At 35.9% G+C, this 27,036-nt stretch overlaps 2 protein-coding genes, 1 long non-coding RNA gene and 1 pseudogene across 12 annotated transcripts in view; 3 read left to right on the plus strand and 1 right to left on the minus strand.

Annotated features, from left to right (window-relative positions):
* The window catches only part of LOC138325026 (cell death abnormality protein 1-like), a 314,573-nt gene that overhangs the window by 97,868 nt on the left and 189,669 nt on the right, over positions 1-27,036 (plus strand). The window lies entirely within an intron of this gene.
* LOC138326108 (fucolectin-3-like) overlaps positions 1-27,036 on the minus strand; it is an 89,395-nt pseudogene that overhangs the window by 19,449 nt on the left and 42,910 nt on the right.
* Positions 4,784-9,650, plus strand: LOC138325024 (uncharacterized). Its single transcript, XR_011208713.1, has 3 exons — positions 4,784-6,202; positions 6,609-6,649; positions 9,514-9,650. It is a non-coding gene; the product is annotated as an uncharacterized lncRNA (long non-coding RNA).
* LOC138326109 (uncharacterized) lies at positions 16,395-26,014 on the plus strand. Its single transcript, XM_069272241.1, has 6 exons — positions 16,395-16,519; positions 20,688-20,897; positions 22,581-22,826; positions 23,000-23,098; positions 23,551-23,646; positions 25,857-26,014. Exons 1-6 carry the CDS (start codon positions 16,441-16,443, stop codon positions 26,012-26,014), a joined length of 888 nt encoding a protein of 295 aa, XP_069128342.1. The 5' UTR covers positions 16,395-16,440.

The following is a 27,036-nucleotide window of genomic DNA, read 5'->3' on the forward strand; positions in this document are numbered from 1 at the left end:
ATATCTGGAATATGAGCAATAGTTCTATACATCAGTCTGGTGCTATGTAGTCGATTTTCGTAGGTCAACTCCAGTGTTTTAATTCTACCAGTATAAATTTTAGTTAATTCTGACATCTTGAAGACTAGGGCAGCGTTTTCTTCACATCGGGAATCTTCTATGTAACTGATGAGTTCCGCAATCGCTACTCCATGGATCGCCCGTTCATCCAATTATGTTTCTGTAGTAATAGTTCCCATTCATTCGCGAAGTCCTATTGTATAAGGCTACCAAACATTTAGCATGATATTTGACTTCTTGAGCTACCAGGTCTCCTGCACTTAACTTTGCCAGAAGAGCTATATCTTGGAGCCGTATAGCACACTCGCGAACACGTTGATCGATAGCGAAAGTCGATGCTTGGTGTAGTTGTGCAACTTCAGACTTTTGACCACAAAAGAAACAGGTTGATGCGCCAAAGGTGGTTTTACATGACAGGCTTCTTCTGGTACCTTTTTCCTCAGATGGACCATCAACTTCAATGTCTTTTTTCTGATCCCTTTTTTCAGCTAGCTTCTCTTCATTTGTATTGTATTTTATGTAGTACGATCTATGCCATTTTGCTTTATTCTGATGAAACAATTCGCGATACCACTTCCATCATCGATACATTTCAAATCTATTGTTTAAGGTAGAATGTGAAGTTCGTCCAACCTCAGAAGTTTTTCTGCTAATATTTTGTAGCCGGCAACTGCATCAGATCGTATATGAGTAGCTGGACAATGGCAATTTGCATTTGTGTCAATCTGGTACAACACACACAATTCCCAGTCAATCGGAAAACTCTTATCGAATCACCATCTTCCATTGTAGAATACAGCTTGAAGATTATGTCAGCCATTATGTCAAATTCTGCATTTTATCTAGTGATTTTTAATTAGTTCTGAAATGAGAAACAATTGTTAGATTACGATTGATATGTATGTTACCGTGATCTTCTATAACCAGCCATTATATAATATAACAAGCAGTTTTAGGCATTTTGTAAAATGACTGAAAAGTTCATTTATTGCGTATAATGACTGAAAGGATTCACCTTTTACCTAATGACTAATTATAAAAAACTACGGTAATACATGTATAGTATAAACATATGTAGAACAATTTTTTTTAAACTTTTCCATTTGCCGTTTCTGGGTTTTTCCAGTGGCGTCTTGTACATAGTTTAAATAAAAAAACGAAATTGAATCATTAAAGTAAGTAAAAGCAGTTATAAAAACGTTGGTTAATGCACAAAACAGATAATTAAAGTGTCTTTTAGAGTCACCATAACAGTAAAATCAACAGTTTTACCTACACCAAATTGCACCCATCGCTGAAATGAAATAGTATACCCTAAAGAACATCTGTGCGAAATTTGGTGCTTTTACCACTAAGTGCACAATTCTTCTGAAAATCTGTAGTTATCTGCTGGACTATTAGTCGACACGACACTTAAGCAGTGTCGGGCATACCGCAGGACGCGGTACACGTCGTAGGTACGACGGGTGACAAGGCAGGCGATAGGGACAGAGGCACTGTCTAGGCCTGTGTACATTTTCAATTGTTCAACTGCTCGACTAGGTAGTCTAGGGATCCCGATCGCTACTGGAGCAGGTAGCTCCGTCTAAAATTGAGAAGTTGCACGTTACATTTTATTGGCGGCAGCGGTGGGATCAAAGTTGAACAGTGACTGTTTGTCATGGACAAGGATGACATCAATACGACATTAGAGGAGCTTGATGCTCGTGTTGCTAATTATGAAACTAGACTACAGTATGGACACAATCCTGCTAGATATTCAACGCCAATATGCGCTGGTCGGACAATGACTGATTCCGGAAGGGTGACTACAAGGCGTTCTCAATTCGAGACAGGTAAAGACCGGGAGCGGGGCACAGATGGTCGAAGCAAGTCTGTATATCTTGGTAGTCACACATTAGGTACGGGTGCAGGCTGGGGATGACGGTATTAACCGTGGACCCCAAAGGCAGAGTTCGCTGCCAGATATCAAGAGATTTGAAAGTCATAACCGAAGGGAGCCAGTGGCACACTATCCGGATGATGGCAATGATGATGGGGTCACATACAGACTGCTGCTGAAGAGCGACGGTAAGCGAAGAGGTATGAGAACACCGTCATTTAACATTAAGCCAGCAACGTATGATGGCAGTGGCTATGGCTGGATTACAAGATTCATTTTGAATCTTGCGCTGCGCTAGCCAACTTGACGGAGACATAAATGGGTTTGTATCTTGCCGTCTCGTTACCCGGTCAGTGAATGCACTGAGTGAAAGATTTGCATCGCCAAATCAGACCGAGCTTTACCGTGCCCAGTTGCGGAAGAAACGACAGAAGGCAACATAATCTTTGCAGGAGCTCGGTCAAAGTATAAGACGGCTGGCGAACCAGGCATACCCGACTGCTCCATCCGGTATTATAGAAGTCCTAGCAAAGGAGCAATTCATAGATGTGTTGGTGAACTCCGACATGAGGCTAAGGATAAAGCAAGCCAGGGCAAACAGTCTTAATAAAGCAATTCGTCATGCGGTTGAATTGGAAGCATTTATTTAGGCTGACCACAAACATATGGAATCACAGGGGTTTATATCCAGGCGGAGGTTCGTGACCAACAAAGCAACAAAGCGATGGGAGATCTGACATCGGCCATGGCAGATGTACAGAGGACACTGACAAGCTTACACACCCGGATAGAGGATTTGTTGGCACATCTGAACAAATGGCGGCGGTCTGGCGGTCGTTACACTAACGGTCGCATTGGTAACTGTTTTAACTGCGGTGAAAAGGGACATTATCAGAGGGAATGCACTAAGCAAATGAAGACTGGTCAGGAGGTAGGAAGGGAAACATCAAGAACTATCCCGTTAAAAAACAGGTACATGTATATGGACAGGCTGCGGAGCCAGGTATCTATGTTGAGGTTCTGATTGACGAGTTATTGGCAAGTTTTTGGTTGACACAGGAGCGACACTGTCGCTGATCTCTGACAAAATGTTTCAAACGATGTGTGAGAGAAGTGGAAACAAAAGGAGTCTGACAGAAGTTTTTAATGTATTATCGCCAAATGGAAACCCATTGGTTGTGAGCGGACAAACTAACATTATAATAGTGATTAATCACTATATGTACAACACCAATTTGGTAGTTGCCAGATTGTCTGTTGACAGAGTCCTGGTACTTGTTTCCTCAAGAAGGAAAAATGTGTTGTGAATATGATGGAACAAAAATTAATAATCGGAAACCAGAGTGTTGACATACACACTGAAGGGAACTTTGAAGTGTTTCGCAGGGTCATTTCCTAATACGAGAACAAGGCGTTTGTGAAGCCAGAGGTTTGCTGGTCGTGTGCAGTGTGCGAGTTCCAGGCCAACTCTCACAGTAGGTCGCAGCGTCACAACCGAAGGAAGCATGGCGCAACTGTGGCAGGTCCGCTGCATAGCGATGTAAAAACATCAGTTCCAATAGACACTACAAGCCTTTTAAGAGCTAAGGGTAAACAAAATGGTCAAGTAATATATGACAAGCCAGGTTCTAACTGCAAGAGTGGGAGAAAATACTGGCGGCCATGCCCAGTGTCTATGAGAAAACTGCGAATTAAACAATTACGACATGGGCATCGAAATAATGGAAAAAGGCAGAGTTCTCAGGTTGACAAACATCCTCTGTGCAAACTCCAATGTCGACACAGGCAATGGCTAAGGGAGCATTGATACAGGGCAAGAGGGCTCGAGGGGCACATAGAAGAGTCGCGTGGAAAATTACAAGGTGTGCTGTAGACTCTATGAATATGGAATGCGATGGAGTTTTCGTCAGTTGTTAAGGGCTAGTGTGATGGTAACAAAGCAATGGTTGCGGTTATATCATGCGGGACGCATGATCTTAAGGAGGGGGTAATGTGATGATTTACAGTTAGAGTAACGTCCCTTGGATCACGTTTGTTTAACGTCAGTGATACTACGTACACTGCAATTAGATTAATTGAGTTGGGTACTAGTGATGGATTTATTTGCCAAAATGGTGAAATGTAATTTACAATATTGTTGTGATATAAAAAGGATTTGATTAGGCTCATATAGGTTATTTTGTGTCGCATATTGAAGAAGAAATTAGAGTTACAAGTTACCATATGCAAATGAGTTAATACCACTGGCAGGGAACATTAATCTTAACGTATAATGAATCACACAGGAAGGTGTGGGGCTGGATTCTCTGTTCAATGTATACGTTGGCGAACACCAACTTGCTTTGGAATTGAGATCGGTAACTGTATACAGGTGCCAGAAGCTTTTGAATAAGGGATTGCCTGAAAAGGCTACTCTGGTTATCGGTACATTGTGTGCGTCGCTGGAAGCTCCTGAGTAAGGGATTGCCTGCAAAGGCAGTCTGGTGGCGTGCACGTTGTATAGTGGTGTCAGCACCAGTGTGTGAACGGCCCTGAGTACGCCAGACGCTCCTGCATAAGGGGTCGGCTGAAAAGGTTACTCTGGTAAGCCATGACCTACAACATTCTACTACTGGTGGTTGTATTCAGCGGAGGTCTATAAAACAGGACACTGGCGATTGCAGCTGGGGAGGGGAATTGTATAATTACCTCGGAGCAGGACACTGTCCTTCAGACTCATACTGGCAAGAGTGCCAGGGGTTTGTCACTATAATGACAAATTACAGGTTTACCTCGGAGCGGGACACTGTGCGTCCGGCTTGTACTGGCGGTAGTCGTACTAGGGGTTAGTTACCACAGTGACAGTGGTAGTGAAGGTGCCCCAAAGCAGGACAATGGTAGTCGTGCCAGGGGCTGTCCTCGGAGTATAACAGGGACACTGGCATATCGGCGATACTGATTACTAAAAGAGTACAGGTTGCTGGCTAGTTGCGAAACCAGGTTTAGTGGACACGACACTTAGGCAGCGTCGGGCATACCGCAGGACGCGGTACACGTCGTAGGTACGACGGGTAACAAGGCAGGCGATAGGGACAGAGGCCCTGACCAGGCCTGTGTACATATCCAGTTGTGTAAATAACTTGTAAAAATTGTTGAACTGCTTGATCAGGTAGTCGAGGGATCCCGATCGCTACTGGAGTAGGAAGCTCCGTCTAAAATTGAGAGGTTGCACGTTACATTATGTTAGAAGACATAAAATAAAAGTCACATGAATGTATGACATCCGATTAATTGCATACTATGTGGTTTATGTGTATTGTTTCTATTGGCTTATTGTTTATTTACATATTACCTGCCCTTGTGGGTAGGTATGGATTGTGACGCCATGTGTTTACGAGTGTAACGTCATATGTTTCAAAAAATAGTAACATAGCACTGTTTACAAGAGTAGGTGGGTAGAATTTCTCAATAGTATTGCTGAAACAGGCAAGGTATTAACCCGGGGTATCACAAGTATGTTCTTAAAGCGATAAGGTGATCGGGTATAGTAGTGGTTAAGCCGCTCGCCTAGCCGGGCGGCGTTCGATCCCCGGCGCGCACGTGAAAATGTTAGGGGTCTCCTGCCCGATTCACGTTGACACTCCGGTTTCCTCCCACACTAAAACTGAACATTCACGAGATAAGAATCGTATATACATGTATACAGATGGGTATTTAACCGTAAACATCTTGAAATTTCACGGGTTTTTTTTGTTTTTTTTTTTAATTTTTTTTTAATTTTTTTTTTTTATTATATTTTTAGTTGTATAGGTTTTGGATTTATCGTTTACTAAAAACTAAGTATAAAGTATTCAAAGATATGTTAGCATTATTGTTCTACAAAAGGTGTTATAATTGCCTATTCACAAGGTCAAGGTTATATTACACTCATAACGACCGAGGGCAAAATGAAAACAAAATGAAATAAGTTTATTTATTAAAAATGTTTCCAATAAAATCCAGCGACAAAATATGCTTAGCCTTAATTTTGATATAACATAATACAAGAAACTTTGCATTCTTTCTTTTGTTCCAAAGCAAGTTAAAATACATGTATGAACAGAAATGTTTATTTTTGTGTTTCCGCAGCATTGGATGTGGTTTTGTATGTAGCAAATAATTTTCCCGAATGTGATTTTATTTAATAGGCGATGCTAAAGACATCATAATAGCTGTGTTGTCTGCTGTTTGTGGACTTTTTGTTGTTGCGACGATCATCATCATAGTGAAATATCTGCGTTTGTAAGTATTTCGAATGCCGGTCAAACCTGAACTCGAACCTGGGACCCTTCGAACACTAGCTACCAGGTTATTTACATCAATGGACCTAATTATTATCGTCTTCAATCCTTAAACACAACATTTAGAAAGAAAAAAAACAGTTATCATTCATCATAGTATTATTTCGATCAAAATATATTTTGTTATCAACCTGATAATTTTTGAGGAAATCATAATAGTTTTCTTTATACTTACGTTTAAATGAGCTGTTCTTTTAAGTTCCCAAAACCTCTATTAATTCTGCAACCTTCAAAACATCACCGAGAATATAAAATTTAAAGTAAGACTGGTATTACGCTAGTGCATAATGACTTTGTCTGGATATTTATAAACTTCTATAAATAACTATGTTTTTTTCGATTTACAGAAAACAAGACAAGGAAAAGAATTCAACCAATAAGGGTACAGGTAAACGTTTGGACACGACCATCATAGGAACGGTTTCTCTTCTAACCATTTGATAGCTTGAGATTGATGTTTAACGCTGTCTGTCGATCTGACATGACCCGATTTAGATGATTACTTCCTGGGGTTACATTATATGGTTTCAATTATTCGTATTATCAACCAGACCATAAAACACTAGGATGTAAGTATCTTAAACATGTACTCTAAAGCTTCTCAAGTAATCAAATGGTTGCAAAAGGAAGTTTTAAGCCAATTCATTAAAAACATTAATGCTTAAATAATAAAACCAAACATAATAAATAATATAAATGATAAGAAAAAATTCTAAATTGATATTAAAAACTCGTGTCGAGAAGGAAAAAAAACCTGCAAAATGTATCACTTCTACTCTAAAGTAGGAGGACTTAAATAATTGATATTGTCATTTCAATCATTTGACCTTTGTCCTCTGAAATTACCAGGACCCAAGAAAGTCGTTTGTCCTAAATAGCATACAATATGCAGTTTACACTAAGTTTTCTTCATGCAAACTATTTTCTTTATCACCTAGTGGCCGTACAAAAGAAAAACAAAACAAAAATCAAACAAACAAATAAAACCTGAGATCTATCGATACCAAGCTGGGTTTTTTCTGGTGACATCATCAGTCGTTAGATTAATTACATCAAGCAATATGTATACTGCATCTAAAATTGGTGTTCGAATATTTATTTCAGAATAAACCTAATTTTGTATTTTGCCGTAAACGTTAAACGTAATAGTTTTTTCGTACTTTTATATATTTCATGCCAAAAAACGCCAGCTAGCTTCAACAGTTCTCCGTCGAATACATCTTAATCCCCGAATAGAAATATATTCCCTGGTCATCATATATAGTATTAAAGCATGTTCGTCTTAAAATGATTGACTTGAGGTTTTCTATCTTTATTGTTTAAGAAAAGCATTTGTCAATGACTACACTTTCCTTCGACATGTATGGTTCTTCATAGTTTGAGATATAGGTTTTACTGTTGATCTCTGATGACTCGAAATACCCCTATTTTTGAACCATTGAATTGGGTCCCCTGTTGTCTGAGTTAGAGAGGTTTTGTTTTAGTGATAAAATTATATCCAAAACGTGACCATTATGACGTCACTAAATGTTGACATGAACCACAGGGATTAGTAACGTAGTAGTAAAGTATGCTGTGTATACATGTGTATACTTTATCTACTATATATAAAAGGAAAAGGGAACGATTTGCTTGGAAGAGGTACTCTTACTTGTACATTGAGGTAGTACACATTTCTAACAATTTGAATGGAAAAGATCCAGTAAAAAGTCTAAAGAAGGTGGAAGTTACTCTTCTGGATCGTTATCACCCTCGTTTTCAGACTCGTCCACAAGTACTGGAACATTGGCAGCATCTTCTATATAAACAGACCAGTCCTTGACTTACCTCACTGTACTAACATGGCGGGCAAATCGAAGATACCAAATTACAGCAGCAACAAGTCCACATGTTCCAACAACTCTGGCTCCTGGTACCATCCACTGATTACTGCAAGGGTTGTAATCCTCCACAATAAGTATATTTTGGAGCTAGTGAGACAGCTTTGAACCTGGATGCGTAGAAAACCTTTGACATCATTATGCGTCATAATATTGTACTCAACACTAAACTACCTGTTGCATACCTGACACTTGATGGCAATGTCCAGCAACAAATAATAAAGGAGGATGGTTACTGCAGATAATTCTAGTAATCAAAAGCTTGCTAGGAAACTTTTGTTTTTGCGATGACCGGGATTCTAGCAGTCGAAAAACAACAGCAGTAATGATTTTCCGGATAAAAATTACGCGGAAAGAAAATGTGTTTTATTATACAAATAATGATGTTGTAGCGATAATAAATCATAACAAAGTAAGAAATTCAACAACACCGCTTTGTATTTGGATAATATTTAAAATACATCCATATTCAATAAAGATATTGCATTGTATTATTTCCGGATTCTGAATGGGAATTCTCGTTTTGTATATTACTATCATCATGAGCGAAAGCATCGTTTTGTGTATCTTTATTTTTAATTTTTCATGTTGGCCCCATGGATGTTACAAGAGGAAATTTAAACAGTTGATGGATTGTATGAAATCGTTTCTATTTTTCAAAATATGGCTTTGTACCTAGGGGACACAATTAAAACTACCGGAAATTCACACAAAATCCACAAATATGCGTATCAAGACTTATATTGACCCATTTTCTCCACGTCAAAATTTTACTTTACAAAACTATGAGTCTTCAACTCTTTAGTAGCACACATATTCAAGTTGTCTGTTTTAGTTTATTGTTTACTTTTTCCTAGGGCCGATTTTACCTCTTACTGAACCTAGTCATTTGGTTAATAAATTGTTGGTATTAAATGTGTTATTATTTAGTCAGTTTGACGGAATACGGGACTGTTGTATGGGCAGGTGTACCTCTTCCAAGCAAATCATTGGTTCCCTTGCCCTTTTATATAGTATTAGGTATTAGACCCTGTGACCTGAACATATCAACTGATCACTGTAACAGCTGTTCCATTATGTGGATTAATTCATCGTTGATTAATGTTTTGCGTAGTCTTACCTCAACAACATTTAAGTATAAACCCCCGAAACGAGTAAATAATACAAAATACATTTATGAATTGTCTATAACTCTGACATATATTAGTATTTAGACCATGGATTTATTGAAAGGATACGTTAACGAATGATTAACTTCATCATTCCGTTCATTACTAATTAAGCTAATTAGCAAGATTTTCAGAAAAGTCACTTATGTTTAGGCCATTGTTTCTCATTGTATATATTCCCTACTTACATCCTTACTTTTCAGACCAATCTGACCAAGACACCGGTTATACGTCCATTGACCAGCGTCAGGTCGAACCTTCACATATATATGAGATGGACATTACCCCACACGAATGACATCTGGATTCCAAAAGGAAATAGAGTGACGCTTTACGTATTCCAATGAGGCAACAAATCCTATAACTTGTTGTAAGGGGAAATAAATATTAACATGAAACTTCAAAAACGGACATTTTGAAAAGATTGCTAACAGGAAAAGAACCGAGAGCCTACCTCACAGGAGCGAGCACTCAACCTAAGGCCAAAAGTGAGACGGTGTCAAGGCAGACGTTAGGAAGAAGAAAGTAAGTAAGGAAGAATGAAACGGTAAGATTCTAAATTTAGTCTTGTACGATCACGCAATAAGGGCAGCAGGTATAATTCTTTCGCCCTTCATGTTGGTAAGGAAAGGCATATGAATAGTTATCTAAAACAACCAAGTAAATTATTTGTCCTGATGTTTCGATATTCACAGTGTACAATTTATCACAAACCCCGTACCTGTGTTAATACCGCTATTCGAAATCAAAGTACATTGTACTTGAGGAACCGCTGAATGAAACCAAAAAATAGATTCCTGGAAATCCCCTGGTGGGCACAAGATTTCATAGAGAGGTAAATGTTTTAGAGCACATTAATTCCAAATGTTTAATGTGTGGGTTGGGCAATACTAGTTGGGCGACACCTGAAGGATGTAAAATATGTAAAGAAATTTAAAAATTTTGTCAAGTCTGTTTTTGCACAAGAACACTCCATGCAAAAACTCATCAAAAAGTTTTAATAACCATACCTTTGTCAATATGTGGTGTAACATATGCACTTCCGGTACAATCCATGGACCCTTCGTCTCATGCCATGGACCAGACGTCGAAGTTGATTTTGAGGTAATCACTGCCATTCTGCTCGTAACTCTGCAATATTTCGGCATCTTGGAACCCGTAAATTGACTTTCTGTCCGAGAAAGTCCCAAACATGCTCAATGGGCTGCACATCTGGCGACATTGCAGGTCATGGGATAGTCCCTATGAGCTCTGGCTGGAACTAATCTTGTACTAGGCGGGCCCTGTGCGGTCTGATATCATCCTCCATCAGGATGGGACGAATGGGTATCGAAATGAGGAACAATTAAGGGCTGTAGGATATGATCACGGTACCTTTGCGTATTCAAAGTGCCATCGAGAACATGTAAGTGTAGTTTACAGTTCTGATAAAAGCATCTCCAAACCGTAACACCGCCACTATAGTATGCCAGATCACCATGACACCGGCAACAGGTGTAACAAACACGCGCAAATGCATCTGTCGGAAGAGATTGAATAAAAGCGTTAGGACAGGACGCTATCAGTATTCTTCCGGTGTAAAATAACTACATCTGAAGGTAAGAGTATGCCTATATGATATAAATAAATAGAAAGAAATCTAACATTTTTGTTATTATTCTGTCTAAATGACTTTATATGTATATCTTACCATTGCTTGTGATTCCGTTGCCCCACCCTCGAAGTTGAACAAAGATTGTATTAATATATCTAAGACCCACACAGTCTTACTCTTTGCACAGTTTTAATCAGTTTGTATTTCTTCTATATTCATTCGTTTTGTCTCTTTGTGTTTGTCAATCCAATCATTAATGGCAAATAACGTTCCGTCTTCTCTTATCATCTTCTCTCTTAGGAGAGAGTTTTACTATCACAGTTCGAGTGTTCTACTTGACCAGTTGGGACAGAGACACTTCACCAGTTGTTATGTGTCGGTATGTCATGTGGACGCATTGATTACCATCCCTGTAGAGGGCCTTGATGGTCGAGTGGTTATCATGCCTCATGTTTCATCACTAAATCATTATAATGTTTTCGACTGTGGTTTAGATAATATTATAAACTTTAAAAGCGCAAAGCGAATTTAAATTCACTGAGTGTTGTGTCACAATTTGATTGCACGTCCTTTGAAATGTCCGTAGACTCATCAATAGCATGGAGTTCAAGTCAAAACAAATGCGTTAAGGGTGATCGGGTGTTGCAGTGATTAAGCCACTCGCCTTTCACCTAGCCGGCCCGAGTTCGACCCTTGCACAGACGTGACGAGGTAACCGCGCTTATATTCAGACCATCGAAAGTGATTTGTATAAGTTATATCACGTATTCCGCAATCGATGTTAAATGAATAAAGTTTAAATTTTATAAGTTACATGTCTCTGTGCGTATTTACCAGGCTGACAATATTGTGAAAAATATTCTTCGGGTTGTTAAGCAAAGCTAAAAACATTGTAACACAACCAACACAATTATTACACGTGACGTTTCAATAACCACACTGTTATCAACCACCAGTATAGTGTTTTTACACTGGGGAGGTATGTTGGTACGAGATGGTACTGAATCATTGTCTGAAATGGTAACCCTAGTTGACAGGTGAGCGCAGCGAGTAATGGTAGTGTACTGTAGTGTAGTATACAGATGTACTCCTACAGAAGTCACCTCGGCTACTCTAATGAACAGCCGAGTTGAATGTAGGATGTAAGTGCATCTTAAATATATTTTTAGATACCAGCTATCAATTACCCGTGCCTCAAGTCATTGTATATTTGTCTCGTCACTTATACCGAATACGCGGATATAAATTAACTGATATATTCCTACACGCATACAATTACAGTTTAAGTGTACTGTCAAATGTAACCTGATGTAAAGACTATATTTATGAAATAATAAACGTTTATACCCATATTTTATACCCATATTGTACTTTTACGTCAACTACGTTATGACGTACAGGGAACAAAAATAATGACAACAGGGATATAACCCGTATATATTTACAAAAAATATTATCATAGTCTTATTCCCTTTTCTAGTGCTATTTCTTCTTGATTACTTCATTAAGAATGACTTCATTTGTTTAGTGTTTTTAACGTTATCTAAGAAGACGTCTCCGTGTACGTTAGTTGATTCTTATTCAGTCATATTTGTATGTGTACGCAGCTAACAAAAAGATACTTGTACAATTACAGCCAGTGAGGAACAATGGATATGACAGCCTGTAGTATACACTGTCAAACAATGGGTAGGGTCATTGTGAATTGTAGGGCATCAGGTAATGATTGTATATCATAAAGTTACTTTTGAGATGGCAACAACAAATAAATATATAAAAGAGGATGTACAATACAAGTTTTACAGTTATAGTAAATAAAATAAGTGTTAATACTGACCTTTATCTCCCTACATTGTTTGTAAGCATAGTAATTAAAAGGCTAGTCACAACTAACCGAAAGGTTCTTTTGTGTTCCATGTTTTTTTAAATAGCCAATTTTATGTTTATGGTTAGAAACCTAACCCAGTAATACATGTCTCATTTGTTTTATTTTACTTCGTAGACGCAACAGGTTTTTTGGTATAGCACGATATCAATGGGGACAACCTACGTCACCGGAAGTGATATCGGGCACACAAAAACAATGAAAAAACGCCCGCTTCAAGATGAAAATCGGCTGAAATTATGATATAAAAGCAATGCATCTTCTAAACCTATCGTGCGTCAAAGACAGTGTATTGTTAGAGATTCTATGAAGCTATTAAATATGGTCAAACTAGCTCAGATTATGCAAACACCTCGACACAATATTTTCCGACAGCAGGGATATCGGTCACATTTTATTCACTAAAACGTTAAAAGTTGTAAATAAATAAATTTTGCTGCCACAAAACTGTCCCGTTTACTAATATGTAATATATGACTGTTGAAAGAAAATATTTCATTCATTATATCTGCTTGTGGAGAAACATAGACGGTTCTTAATTAGAAATTATGAAAGTGATATCGGTCACACTTAGAACTGTAGGGGTAACGGTCACATCCAAAGTTGCGAAAACTGAATATTACAGCATTGTACATGTAATCGTTATTTACGCATTCATGCAACTCCAATGGATACCCCGTCAAAATACTTTTATTGAATTGATCTTTTAAACCCACCATCAGCAAATGGTTGGCGAGCTATAAAAATAGCCTTCCCCCCATTGCTCGTCATCCGTCCGTCTTTTATTTCTGTTATTTCTCTGAAAGTACTGGAGGGGTTTCATATGTAGATCCAGTTTTGTATAATATATTTCGGAATCAATCCGAAATCGATTTATTTCGATACCGTTACATGTATTTGCCAGAGAGTATTAAGGATCTTTTTCAAATTTCATGTTTAGAAAGTCATCTTTCTTGATTCTTATAGAGATTCAACATGTGAGCTTAATACTTAATGAACCTTTCTGGAATTTTATAAGTACAACATGTACATGTATCTCTCTCTTTACTCTTGTTGTGCATAATGCACCAATTGGAAAACGCGGTAGTCGACAACTTGAAGTTCGTTACCATGTAGACATACAATTATCAAATATCTTGTTCGATATAGACATTTTGATGATCATTTTTAACATAGGATTGTATTTATTAATGCTCATTTTTGAGACAGATAAGATTACAAAATAATGAATATTTGGCTTGAAATTATTTGACTACCACGGTGCTTTATAGCATTCATATACATATATTTACTTTTTCACTGCAACCCTATGTATACTTACCAAGCGCATTTGACATTCAGGGGTGCATGATCTGCTATCCGCTTATTTTTGTGCCATCGATCACAGAAAATGGCAATCTGATTAAAATGCAGATCCTTATACCCACTCCGTTACATAAAGGATATGACAATATCCCATAGGGGGTCAAGTCCAGATGACCTTTATACCACGTGGTCTTCATATAGGATACATTTTTACACCTTGTCACATCCATTGAAAACGATATTTCGTCCCAGTATACTTATACAATAAGCTTTATTGTGCTCTTTGGGCGAGATGACTACGTAAACCAAAATAATTCTGACAGTTTTTTTACAAAATATTTCGTACCTGAAATTCACTGTCAAAATTTTGCAAGTAGCAATTTGATTGGCTATTTTCAAAGGTCACCTGGACATGACCCCTAATGGGATTTTCTCAGATCCTCTTATCAAACGTAGTGATAATAAGGATCTGTATTTTAATCAGATTGATATTGTACATTGTTTCGTCCTTGACGATATTGATTTTTTTTTCTTTATAGATACAAATATCTTGGGATGTTATCATATAAGTGTTATCAAATGAAAATATATTCATTAAATTGCATTCAGTTGACAATTAGGGGAGTATGAATGCCAACTGGACATCTGTTAATTCAACATGAAGCGCTAAAGATATTGGACCAACATGTTAAATTGACCGATTTGTAAATCCAATGGTATCAGCTAAAAACCCTCAGTGATCCTCAGTGATCCTGTGTGTCATGTATTCACGCATTTCTGTAGCTTATAGATCAGTGTGCTTTTCCTTTTGTTTACATCGGATGCCTTTACAACTTTAAGTTTTATGTAGTTTCTTGTATATTGTCACTGCGAAGGTTTTTAAATTATAATTACTTTAACACAGAAACGTACTTCAAAATAGTACAATGGTACTCCATGGAGATGTAATTTGTCTGCTTGGTAAGGGTTAATGCCTCAGTTCTACTTTGCTTCAGCAAACATTCCACGCAAAGACAATGCATGAACAAAGGGTGTGTACAAATACATGTATAGACAAAAACGAAACAATATACAGTGTACGAATAACCAAAGTATTCAGCAAACAAAATAGTTACGATAATAGTTAATGGTGTACCATGTAGCTCGGTAGTATTTTCTCTTTACCTGAATGATTAGTTAGGGAAAACAACGCTGCAATATTTCAGCAATCTTTACGAAGCGACAAACCAAATCTTTGGATGTGACCGTTACCCTGTGAACGACATCCTTTTCAAAAACAACAAACCACCAACTAGGTTATACAGGTATGTCCCTTTTGTAGCGGATAAAATGAACGATAGCTACTACTTGAAATACATGTATAAGGTATTTTATATCAGTAAATAACAATAAAGTTAAAAAAATACACTTGACATATTTTCGGTGAATAAAATGTGACCAATAGCCACGCTTTGGAAAAAAAGACGGACGGATGATGAGCAATAGACGAAAAGCGATTTCAATAGCTCGTTAACCATTTGCTGATAGGGGGTTAAAAAGTCGTCTTTCAAGATCAGATAAATTCAAAAAAAGTATTTTGGCGTCTTATCCACAGTTTTCGTAACTTTGGATGTGACCGTTACCCCTAAAGTTCTAAGTGTGACCGATGTCACTTTCATAATTTCTAATTAAGCACCGTATATGATTCTCCACAAGCAGATATAATGAATGAGATATTTTCTTCCAACAGTCATATATTACATATTAGTAAACGGGACAGTTTTGTGGCAGCAAAATTGATTTATTTGCAATTTATAACGTTTTATTGAATAAAATGTGACCGATATCCCTGCTGTCGGAAAATATTATGTCGAGGTGTTTGCATAATCTGAGCTAGTTTGACGATATCTAATAATTTCACGGAGTCTCTAACAATACACTGTCTTTGACGCGCGATAGGTTTAGAAGATGCATTGCTTTTATGTCATAATTTCAGCCTATTTTCATCTTGAAGCGGGCGTTTTTTCATTGTTTTTGTGTGCCCGATATCACTTCCGGTGACGTAGGTTGTCCCCATTGGATATGATCCTGACCTTCCGATCTAATTTCAAAGTTAGGGTTTATCTAAATGTCGGTGTAAGTTGAGAATACTTACATGTCACCATGAGTGTAAACATAATATCACTAAAACCGATGTTTACTGCAGAACTGCGAGTATATAGTACGTCACATTATTTTATGCGGAATGTGTATATAAGATACACAGGATAAAAACAAATATCTACCCGTATGCGACTAGAGAATTTCATCTTTTTATAGAACATTTAAAATACGCGATACTTCCTTGTTGGTGTGAAGCCGAACAAAATGGCGATAGGACATACTGGTTTAAACGGATGTGTCATTGTTATCGTTTTCGCTGTAATGAGGTCTGGTGTATCTGAAAGTAAGTATGAATACACGACAGGATTATGAAATATTTGATGATTGCTTATAATGGTTAGAAATACCTTGGATAACATGGACACTAGTCTTTGTTTGATGATTGTTTCGTTAAAACAGTTATAGAACACAAATCCCATTATCCGATATCATCTATGTCACGTCGATAGCGTTTCCTTAATACAATAGGACGACACAAGATATTCAACTTCCTGTCATCACGCAAACTAATGTTTCATTTATCAGCAAATTAACCCCAAACACCTATATTATTTCTTTCCAAACAATTTTGGGGACAAAACCTGTGATTTTACATATTTTTGTATATATGAATATGGGTAACGAAAACCCGTGGCGTTTTTAAAACTTAGGCCTTGAATTATGGAAGTATGAATGCCAAATGGATAATGGTAAATTCAATGAAGACCACGCGCTGTCCAAATTGGCATTTATTATCGTATAATTGCTAACTGAATATAATCCAATGCCTATATTCATATTTGATTTTGCATCCATATTCCATGATCGCTGGAATGACAATTGTGTATTCACAATGATAATGGTGTCAGTCCATGCAGTGAACAAAGCCAACGTCGGTTGGTAAGATTACGTACTGGGTTCCAATGTAGATATGTAGATATCTTGTTTTGTAAGAACCATGCATTAAAGACATTTGTGTTAACTCAGGGGGTCAAACGTGTCTTGGTATGCGAAGGTGTATTTAGGTATGCGCATTCCAAGATGGCGGAAAATCTACGCTTCGGAAACCAAAGGTAGGTACAAAATCCTCTGTGGTTCTTGTATGCTTACATGTAATATATGATGTTCATGACTATTGCGTTTCGGTGATAAAATGTTTGCAGTTCCCAAAAATGCAAAAGATATTTACTGTCAGTGTTTAGTTATAAATCTATTGAAGAAAAACTACAAGATTTTCAGTTAGAAAACAGCACTTCTCTTCAAAACAATGGTGTATTTGGGTATATATACAATTTCAGCCCGATTGAGCAGCCAAATGACAAAAAGAATCATTTTGAAATCCTTTAAGAATTAATATCAACCCAGTTTCTGATGCCTGATATCATTGTGTCTAGAGCAACGAACGTTTGAAGTTAGTGTACGCAATCATTGGTATGCGTGGTCTTGGACACCACTGGTTTGGGTATGATGAATTTTCAGGTTTGGCTAATTTGACGGTGTTTTAACGCGTTTTTGTATTTCATAAGTTAGGGACATTATATTTTTTACTGTTACATTGCATTTGCATTTTGCAAGACCTCCTATCGTAACAAATTAAGATGTATACATGTACAATTTAGTATGTCACGCATGTAGCAGGTGTTAATTTTGCAACATAGTGATTACGGTTGCTTTCTTGCGGCAGGAAAAGTCTGTTTTAGGCTCCAGTGTCGGTAGACGCGGCGGGAATCAGTAAGTCGAGAGTCGGCGGGTTCGAGCCGGCTAGCGGTACATTATTGTTGCGCTGTATAAAAGCTAAAATTGAAGTTTATTATGCTTTTATGACTTCTTTGATGTCATCGATTAGGCCTAGTTTAACAAAAATAGGTTGAATAAACAGTTGTGTTTTCAAATTAAAAAATAACAATGCTTATGGGTAACTTTCTGATTTTGAATTTTATCACCATATTCATTGTTTTATATGTTGAATTCCATGATCCCTTTCTGTATTTACAGGGCCATATTCCCGAAAGACATGCGGACAGGATTTCCCCCACCACGTTGAATTTAACCCAGACACATGCGAGTGTATGGGTATGGTGTAGGTACAAAATGCCCTCACTGCACCATGCCATTCCCCACGAAAGCTAATTTAAATGCTCACATTCTCAAACAGCATGGGATTGGAGAATCGTACACATGTGAGGACTGCCACAAAAGTTTTTATTATAAGAAATACCTCACATACCATATCAAACACGATGTTTGTAAACAAACCAACATGAATGCTTACCAGTGTGACATATGCAGCAAGTCTTTCGAGACAAAGAAGTATCTTAGGCAACACGAGATCATACATAAAGCGGCGACCCTGCAATGCCACATCTATGGGAAAGAGTTCAAATGGAGAAGCTCTCTGAGGAAATATCTGATATTATGTAATAAATGGACATTTTATCTTTTCTTTTTTATGTTTTGTGTAGTGTCATACTATTCTTTTATGTTACTTTCAAAAGGTTGCAGCAATCTATAATGTAGTTTTCTGGCAGTTATTTTGATTGTTAATTTTTGTTCTTTTGTGTTGTTATTGTGACTTTTTTATCTTTAAAAATTATCTTTATAATTTTGAAATCAATACTCTTTGATTAAAGTTTAAGATTTTGTAGCTCGAATTCGTGTAAGGTTACCAAAGACAAACACTCATATATTCCAATTTTACTGATGTGCAATTCCATAATCGCATTCATAATGACATTAATAAGTTAAAAGAAACATCAATATAATCTGTCCATTGTTAAAAACAAAGGAAATGTTTGTACACCTAAACAGATCATTTGATAACTTATGCATTATTTACTCAAAAAGTGAGAGAAAAGAAACGTCAGTCACTTTGCTTTTTGGTAGTGGAAACCAACGATCCAAACAAGATTACTGAATATCATGAAAGCCTTGTAAGTTGTAACACCGATGGATTAATTTTTTGACTCGTCCACTTTGTAAAACGACCTGAGAGGCATGGTATCCAGATATTTTGCCATGTTTTCGCCTTGTCTGCTTTAACCTATCGAAGATGTGATTTCTGAAAGAAAAATTATATCAGAACATTAGTTACTTGTCTTCCTTGTATTAATTATCTGTAAGTTGGTGAAAACAACGGATAACGCGACCATGTATTGAAAATCACATTAATTTGTAAATCTCAAAGAAATCACCTCAAAGTTATAGACGAAGTTTTGGATCTTTCTGGTCCTGAATGTTGGCATTCAGTAACAGTTGATGATCAATGTGTTATAAGTAAAACGAGATATTATTTCATGCCTTACTAATGTCTTAATGACCCTTTGGAAAGCTTCACAACAGTTGTTCATGCAATGTAGCATAATATATATACTCCACAGACAAATGAAATCCCGAAGTACAAGAATATTTGCTTGATGTAATCATTAATTATATTCCTGGGGACAGGTTATCTTCTTAAAAATGAAAAGTGTTGGAATGTAAATATATTTGATGAATAACATTTGTACGGAATAAGGAGTGATTTGGATTAAAATATGTGAAAATATTATAGAAACGCGTCAACACAACATCTGTTTTTTTTTCGGGTTTTTTTTCTTTTTTTTTATTCTTTTTTTTTTTTTTTTTTTTTTTTTTTGACAAAACATTAAGCTATTGCAATTTAAATATATATGAAAACTATCCTGTTTCCTATCCTTTTTCTGGATTTGTTACGGGTTATGAATATAGTAGCCGTGAAAGATATGATGAAATTCATATTGGAATGAAGTGATGAAAAAATATACAAAAAAGAGAGTACAAAACACCACAAGTGCCTTGGATGTATCTTTGAAAAATAGTTGTTGTCTCTGAAATCCTGGATTTGTTTGTCACTTACACATAGATGATCTTGCATGAGTGGCTATGCGATATGAAATTTATCAAACGAGGTCAAATAATTTGCCAGGCGAGTGGCAAATCAGATTATTGAACGAGTTCGATAACTTTCCTATCATAGTCACGAGTGTAAGATTCTATTTATCTCATAATGTTTAATAATAGAAATACTCTATATAAATCATTAGAAATCCGGCTCGGATGTGACGTTTCCGTCTACTAAGACGATCATGCGACGTCATATACAGATTATGACGTCAAAACTACCTGTGACGTCATAGTAATGTTGTTGCACATGTGTCTTACGATATTTATGATATGGCCGTATGACATGGCTGGGCGGTCCTATTATGTGATAAATATTGCTTCAACTCTCCCTCAATTTAATTCTCTAAAGGATTATGTGTATAATAGATTTTTAAGGCTTCATCAAACGATCTATTTCACAGCATCATTTTTCTACTTAGTATCATGTAAATGTGTGTCAAACATAATAATATTTGGATTGAGAAACATACTATATTTACATTTCCCTCAAATAAAATAGTCCTTTTTTATATATTTATTATGTATTGTAATATTTATTTGTATTTATCAAGGTAACGTTGCCATTTCGGGAACTGCTCAGCAGAGCAGCAATATGGACAACGCTCGTTGGCTAGCGGAGGAGGCTGTGGATGGCTGTGTACAAACAACTATTACATCTGGTTGTTGTTCACATACGCGGGCTATAGGTCCAAACACAGCTTGGTGGCGAGTAGATCTTGGAACGCTGGTCACCATTAATGCTATCACAATATATTATCGAGGTAATGTACAAATTATTAGTTTACAGCCATTATATACCAATGAATGATACTATAAGTTTCTTTTATATGTGGATAGGAAGGAAGGATAAGGATATTCTACCCGAGGGCCACAAAATGATTTTAGAACATTCCCGAGGGTAGAATATAACTTTCCTTCATATCCACATCTGAAAGAGTATTTTCCTCTGATCCCTCGACGCGTCATCGCAATTAAACTACTATGATTTTCCGCCATTTTGAAATAAATTCGAAAAAATGAGCTCGCAAGTCAATTCTTCATATATGAAAATTGCGTGATATTTTCAACGCAAATCCGGTTGTTTGTATCATTTAATAAAGCCCAGCTTAAGCTTAGTGAGAAAAAAAGTAATTTTGTTAACGCTGTGAGGTCACGATGCTGTATTGCATGGGTAAACTCAGACGTGTACTACCCTAGACCAGCCAGTATCACACGTGAAGGCATGAAAGAAAGTAATATATTAAACACAAACGTCTTCAATGCATAACTGTTATGTCACTTGTTGATATCAGTTGACCAGTCTTTCAACAGACAATACAGGACACCACGTATCGGCATTATTTGTGTAATTTATGCAATGTATAAAAAAGTAAATTTCATGTAAATAACGTAACCGACTTATCTTTTTGTTTGTTTTTCACTCGTATAATTCAAACTTTATTTTTCGTTCCTCAACCCATTTCCATTTGAAAAGAAATAACTTGTATTTTCGTAACATATATTCCGCTTTTATCATCTTACACTGGGAGTATATCATTTAAACACCTTTAGAAAATATCTTACCATTTAAAGATGCTCCAACGCTGACAAATGGTATTTTTCTCTATCAAAAACAGGAGAAGACGATTTAATTTTTGTCTTTAGTTACGAACGTTACTTACTTTACACCATTACCATTGAAAAGTTTGAGCTTCTAATTTTACTTCAAGTTAGAAATATGAAAAATATTAATTGCATCCCGATAAAATTCCGTGTCACTATATCCTATCTGGAATGAAGTACTGATTGTGCATGTACCAAAGGCGAAATAAATTATTTCATGTTATTTTTTGTATTAAATAGGCCTGTATATACACGATTAACTACAAATTATTGTTCAAATGATGAATACCATTGATTCTCTGTCGGCGGTGGAACATCTTTAAAGATTTCAAAAACTGTGAAAAAATAGTTCTGATGATAAAAATAGATTTAAAACCATCCGCTATCGATAACAAAGTTCATTGTATTATCAGATGGAATATTATTAATAAATAGATCAAGTAAAATAGAAAGAAACAAATTGTTGTAATTATTAAATGACGTTTGCAAATAAGGCCAATAGTATTGAGCTTCTGCCGGATAAATATTGCGTTTGAACCGTTTGATAAAATAATAAGCTTACTGCAAAGCATCATATTCATGGTGATTGATTTACCCACATTTTCCATATGAAGCCCCCAAAAACTTTACATGTCAGTGTGTAGGCCTGAATGTTGGATATGTTTTTTTTTTTCTTCTTACATGTTTACGTATGTGTTACCTTAGAAACGCTTCGCGCTTGGTTTCGTTCGGGAAGGAAGCCTGCGCTCTTATTATGCGATATGGTTTTACAAGCTTACATGCCATTTACAACAGATGGCAACGATATAAAGGAAGCTAACACCATTTAATTTTCATTCTAGGTAACTCTCAGTACAGATTAGCCGGGTATCAACTGTACGTATCCAACATCACCTCTTCACCACGAGAAGGCGTCCTCTGTTACGAGGACACCAGTACTACTTTAGCAGCTGTACAGTTGACGATCACACACCAGTGCCCGTATGTAGGGAGATACGTAACCGTGTACAACTATAGGAACACCCCAAAACGGTACGACTGGTACTACGATTACGCTGTTCTGGAGTTGTGTGAGGTACAGGTGTGGGGTGAGTTCGATAATACATAATAGTCTTTTTTATTTTATGTAACGTTTATATCAGTCTATGTATGAGTGTTAATATGGGTGTTTGTAAATGTACTATAATTGTTAGATGCAGAAAACAATCGATTGCATATTAGTTCATACATATAACCATGCAAATATTTAACTTCTTTAAAGGATGTCAAGTCGGAACTCACGGTAACGGTAATTGTGACAGAGCGTGTTCTGGGAACTGTTATGGTGGTAACTGTAACGCTACAACGGGAGCTTGTTTCTGTAAGTTATCAAAGTATTAAATGTAGCAGTCGGTCTGTCCAACCTTTTAAATCGTACTTTTTTCTCCATCATTAAAATCTTTCATTTTTTTCAAAAATCAAAATTTTCACCGAAAGTTATGATCATTAATGATCTGAATTTGATCAATATTGCTTCATGTAAAGGTCATTGTATTGTCAATGTCGAAATTTATTAAAAACACGAAAAAAGTATTTTGCAGATTTGGAATTAATTAATCTGTCATTGATATGACTTCCAACTAATCAAAAGGAATGAAATTAAGCATTAACCTATTGGGTTACTGCAATCCGTTGTTAGCGAAAACCACATTGCTCTCTTTGCAGATTGATTTACCGGTATATGACTACTTTTGCAAAAACAGTCGTCTTAAATCTTATGATATGACGTCAAAATAATTAAACCAACACAATATCTTTTTGTTTTCTTTGCAGATTGTTTTACCGGTAGTTATGGCGACTTCTGTAATAAAACGTGTCCTCTATCTTGCAAAAATAATAAGTGTAAGAAGGATAGCGGAAACTGTTATGGTAAGTATCAGAAAAACAATATTCATCGAAAAACTTTCTAACTCGAAAACAAATCTGGAGAATCATGTGATCTCAATATCCGTGTACTTACCGTTAATCAGTACCTTATAAACCATTATTGTTCTCACATATATTTAGACTTTTATTATAAGGAACTTCGCCTGGGACGAAAACCAATTGCAAAATGGTAGCCAGATTAAATGAATTAGTAAATTGTTCGTTTAAATGTGTTGTAATACATAATTGTACTGTTGTTATACGTATATTTTCTGTGATATTTTTTGTGATTGTTTATTAATTTGCTTAATTTGTCTGCTATTTTAACTAACAAATTATATTGTGTTTTACTAACAGGAGGACCATATGGTAGATAAGCCTTTGGCGTAACATGTAAATCCATCCTCAATAAATAAAAAGTTTATTATTATGATATTGAATGTAATTACAATGGACTCTGATAAAAGACTCACAGTATCTTTGGTGTGGGATACTGACCATCAAAAGCTTTATTTCTTTCTTTTTCTTTCTCATTTATTTATCTATTTATTTATTTAACAATTAAAGGATTGTTAGATTGCATTTATTGGAGATATAAATGCAATCTGGGAAGCAGATCAATAGAATAGCGCCCGTTAGGGCGCTATGAATATTTATCTGCCACCCAGATTGCATTTATATCTCTAATAAATGCAATCTAACAATCCTTTAATTGTTATATTTACATTTTACTCTCTAGTTCAAAGTAAAACACAATTTAGATGCGAGTAAACATTTGAATGTCACGCTCAAGTTCAATGTGATAAAAAATAATCCCTATTAAAAATTGAAAAGATAACAAAATTTCAATGTTTTTCAATAGCTTTTTAGTCTACTTTCAATTATCCAGACATTTTAAAGATTTTTTCATAAGTTTCATATCCAAACTGGTTCATTCAACTACAATGTTAATTTTCCCGTGCGGACTAACATGGTGTCATTAAACAAGACTCACATTCATTTATGTAGAAATTACTACACCAAGTCTAGGCTGCATTTATTGGTTCATAATGCAGATCACGATTATCATTAGAATAATGGAAGTCGCAGTGGCAAAATGTAAATATTTGTTTTTGCAAACAATCAAAAATGTTTCCAATAATTGGCTTACAGCCTTTTTATCTTTTTTTTAATTTTAATATTTCAATACAATAATTTGAATGAACAGCTAAAGTATGATAAGAACAAAAAGGTATGCCAAATTTTCAAGGACTTTACTTTAAAAAAATAAATTTAACTATTCTTTTAAAACGATGCAAATGCAATTTCCAATTATTATCAAAAAAAAATATTTCTTTTTTATCATCACCTTAGATTCTTATCGATTATTATTTTCATTAGATTTTCAATCATACACGCTAACTAGGTGTAGTTCAATCTTGCAGATTGCGTTCCTAAGAAATACGGAAAATATGCTAACACAACTGTTCTATGAAATGTCTAGATCAATTATATGAGAAAAATAGCGGAAACTGCAGTTGTTAGGGTTTAACGGCTAGCTCAAACATTTTTTTCTTATTTATTTTCTGAAATGAACATTAATTAAAATTTAAAATACAATAAACGTGTAAACGCTATCAAAGCGTACTCCACATGTGCTGATCACCTGGTAGTCGCGAACTAAGATGGTCTATTTATCATATTATGTATCTATGCTTGCTCAACATAAAACTCAAAGCCACATATGAATTGAAAAGACCAGCTTATAAAAATGTCAAATTATTATTAAGAACATTCATATTATTATATTCTTCAAAATTCCTCATGTATAAATACAACTTTTGCAAAATATATCACCACTGTTTGCATCCTGTGGTTGGTTACACATTATGACAAATACACCAAGATATACTAAAAAAGATGACGAAATGGGTGGATTGCGGGTGGGCTTATAATTATGTTTGAAATCGCCTAGTTAATTAAATGATGCACATAAAATAAACAGCCAATTAGCGAGCAGCTGATATGGCTACTGAAGAGGCCTCCAAAGTATACGGAGACCCCGGGATACGAGGAAAATATATAGCATTATTTAAAATTACTGTGTCGCAGCAAAAGATAATTTTTAAAGTATGTTTGCTTTATTAAGATATTATCTCAATGATACGGTATTTTTACTCAAAAATGCTTTATCTAATCTCCAACGAGTTCTAAATATTTGTTTCATTCGACAGATTGTATCGCTCAGAAATATGGCGTTAAATGTGAACAGGACTGTTCGATAAATTGTAAAGATAGATTGTGTGGTAAAGACAGTGGACATTGTTATGGTAAGGTTGAATCAGCTTGTAGATTTCAGTTGATCATGGTGACGAAATCTATGTTGCAATAAGTTAAAATGATGGAACCTATTAATCCACTGAATAGTAGAGCATTTAAAACAGTTTTGAAACCTTTGTATATCTCTACGCTAAATCAAAAGTTTTAATTTGATACTACGTTTTTATATCGCCGATATATATGACCTGTCGATGATAAGCGTTAAATCTAATAAATGAAAGAATTATTTACTGGTATGCGAGTGCATGGTATCCACACTTGACAGAAAGCATGGACGTAAACACGTTTTGATAGGTACATACAAAATGTATAACTACCGAGGTATGTAGTAAACTATGTATGCATGTACATTGTACAATATTTTAATAAGGAAAATGTGTGTTGTTTTCAAGTTCGGTTCGGACCGTTGGTAATGATATAAATTGCAGGACACAAAACGAAGAATTCAAGTGGAATTTGCTTTTCTCTTGTATTGTATTTCTTTCTCATATATCAAACATATGTGGCACATTACATAGAAATAAAATGAAAGTTCACTCGTATTGGTAATCCAATATGTAGACACCGAATTAATTGTCCGTAGATGGCGATCCACCCTATAAAAATTCCGAATTTGAATAATGTTCACACACAGTTCACTATCTGGTAATCCAAGAAATATCCGTAGTGACCGCCTTGAAGGTTGGAAATCCAACTTATGTTTATAAATCAGGCATGGGTTTTTTATAATAAAATGACCATTGTCCAATAGGTAAACCCGGATGTTATAAAGATTAATAGCATAAAGATATTATCACAATTAAACGACTAGACAATATATCGACAGTTTGATAGAAAATATATCTACTTAAGCTTATCAATGACACCATCGCCTCAAGGAAGGTTATAAACACTTTGACATGTGAATACTATATGTAATTGTCGGTCACTCCACAAAAATAAGACCACAATGCCTTAGGGTAGATTTTAAACTTATCAACACATCTATAGGTAAAATATACAATCATATAACAACAAAGAACATCTCAAATTTCTCTATGACAATACAGTCAAACCTGTCTTTAACGACCACTG

Source organism: Argopecten irradians, chromosome 6, assembly GCF_041381155.1.
Source record: "Argopecten irradians isolate NY chromosome 6, Ai_NY, whole genome shotgun sequence".
Classification (NCBI taxonomy): Eukaryota; Metazoa; Mollusca; class Bivalvia; order Pectinida; family Pectinidae; genus Argopecten; species Argopecten irradians.

Bases quoted from the DNA above. Each gene is read 5' to 3' on its own strand.
- LOC138326109 (XM_069272241.1), top strand. From the start codon at position 16,441: ATGGCGATAGGACATACTGGTTTAAACGGATGTGTCATTGTTATCGTT. The intron at 23,099-23,550 runs GTAAGTTATCAA...TTTTCTTTGCAG, and splicing joins TACAACGGGAGCTTGTTTCT to ATTGTTTTACCGGTAGTTAT. The intron at 23,647-25,856 runs GTAAGTATCAGA...TTCATTCGACAG, and splicing joins GGATAGCGGAAACTGTTATG to ATTGTATCGCTCAGAAATAT.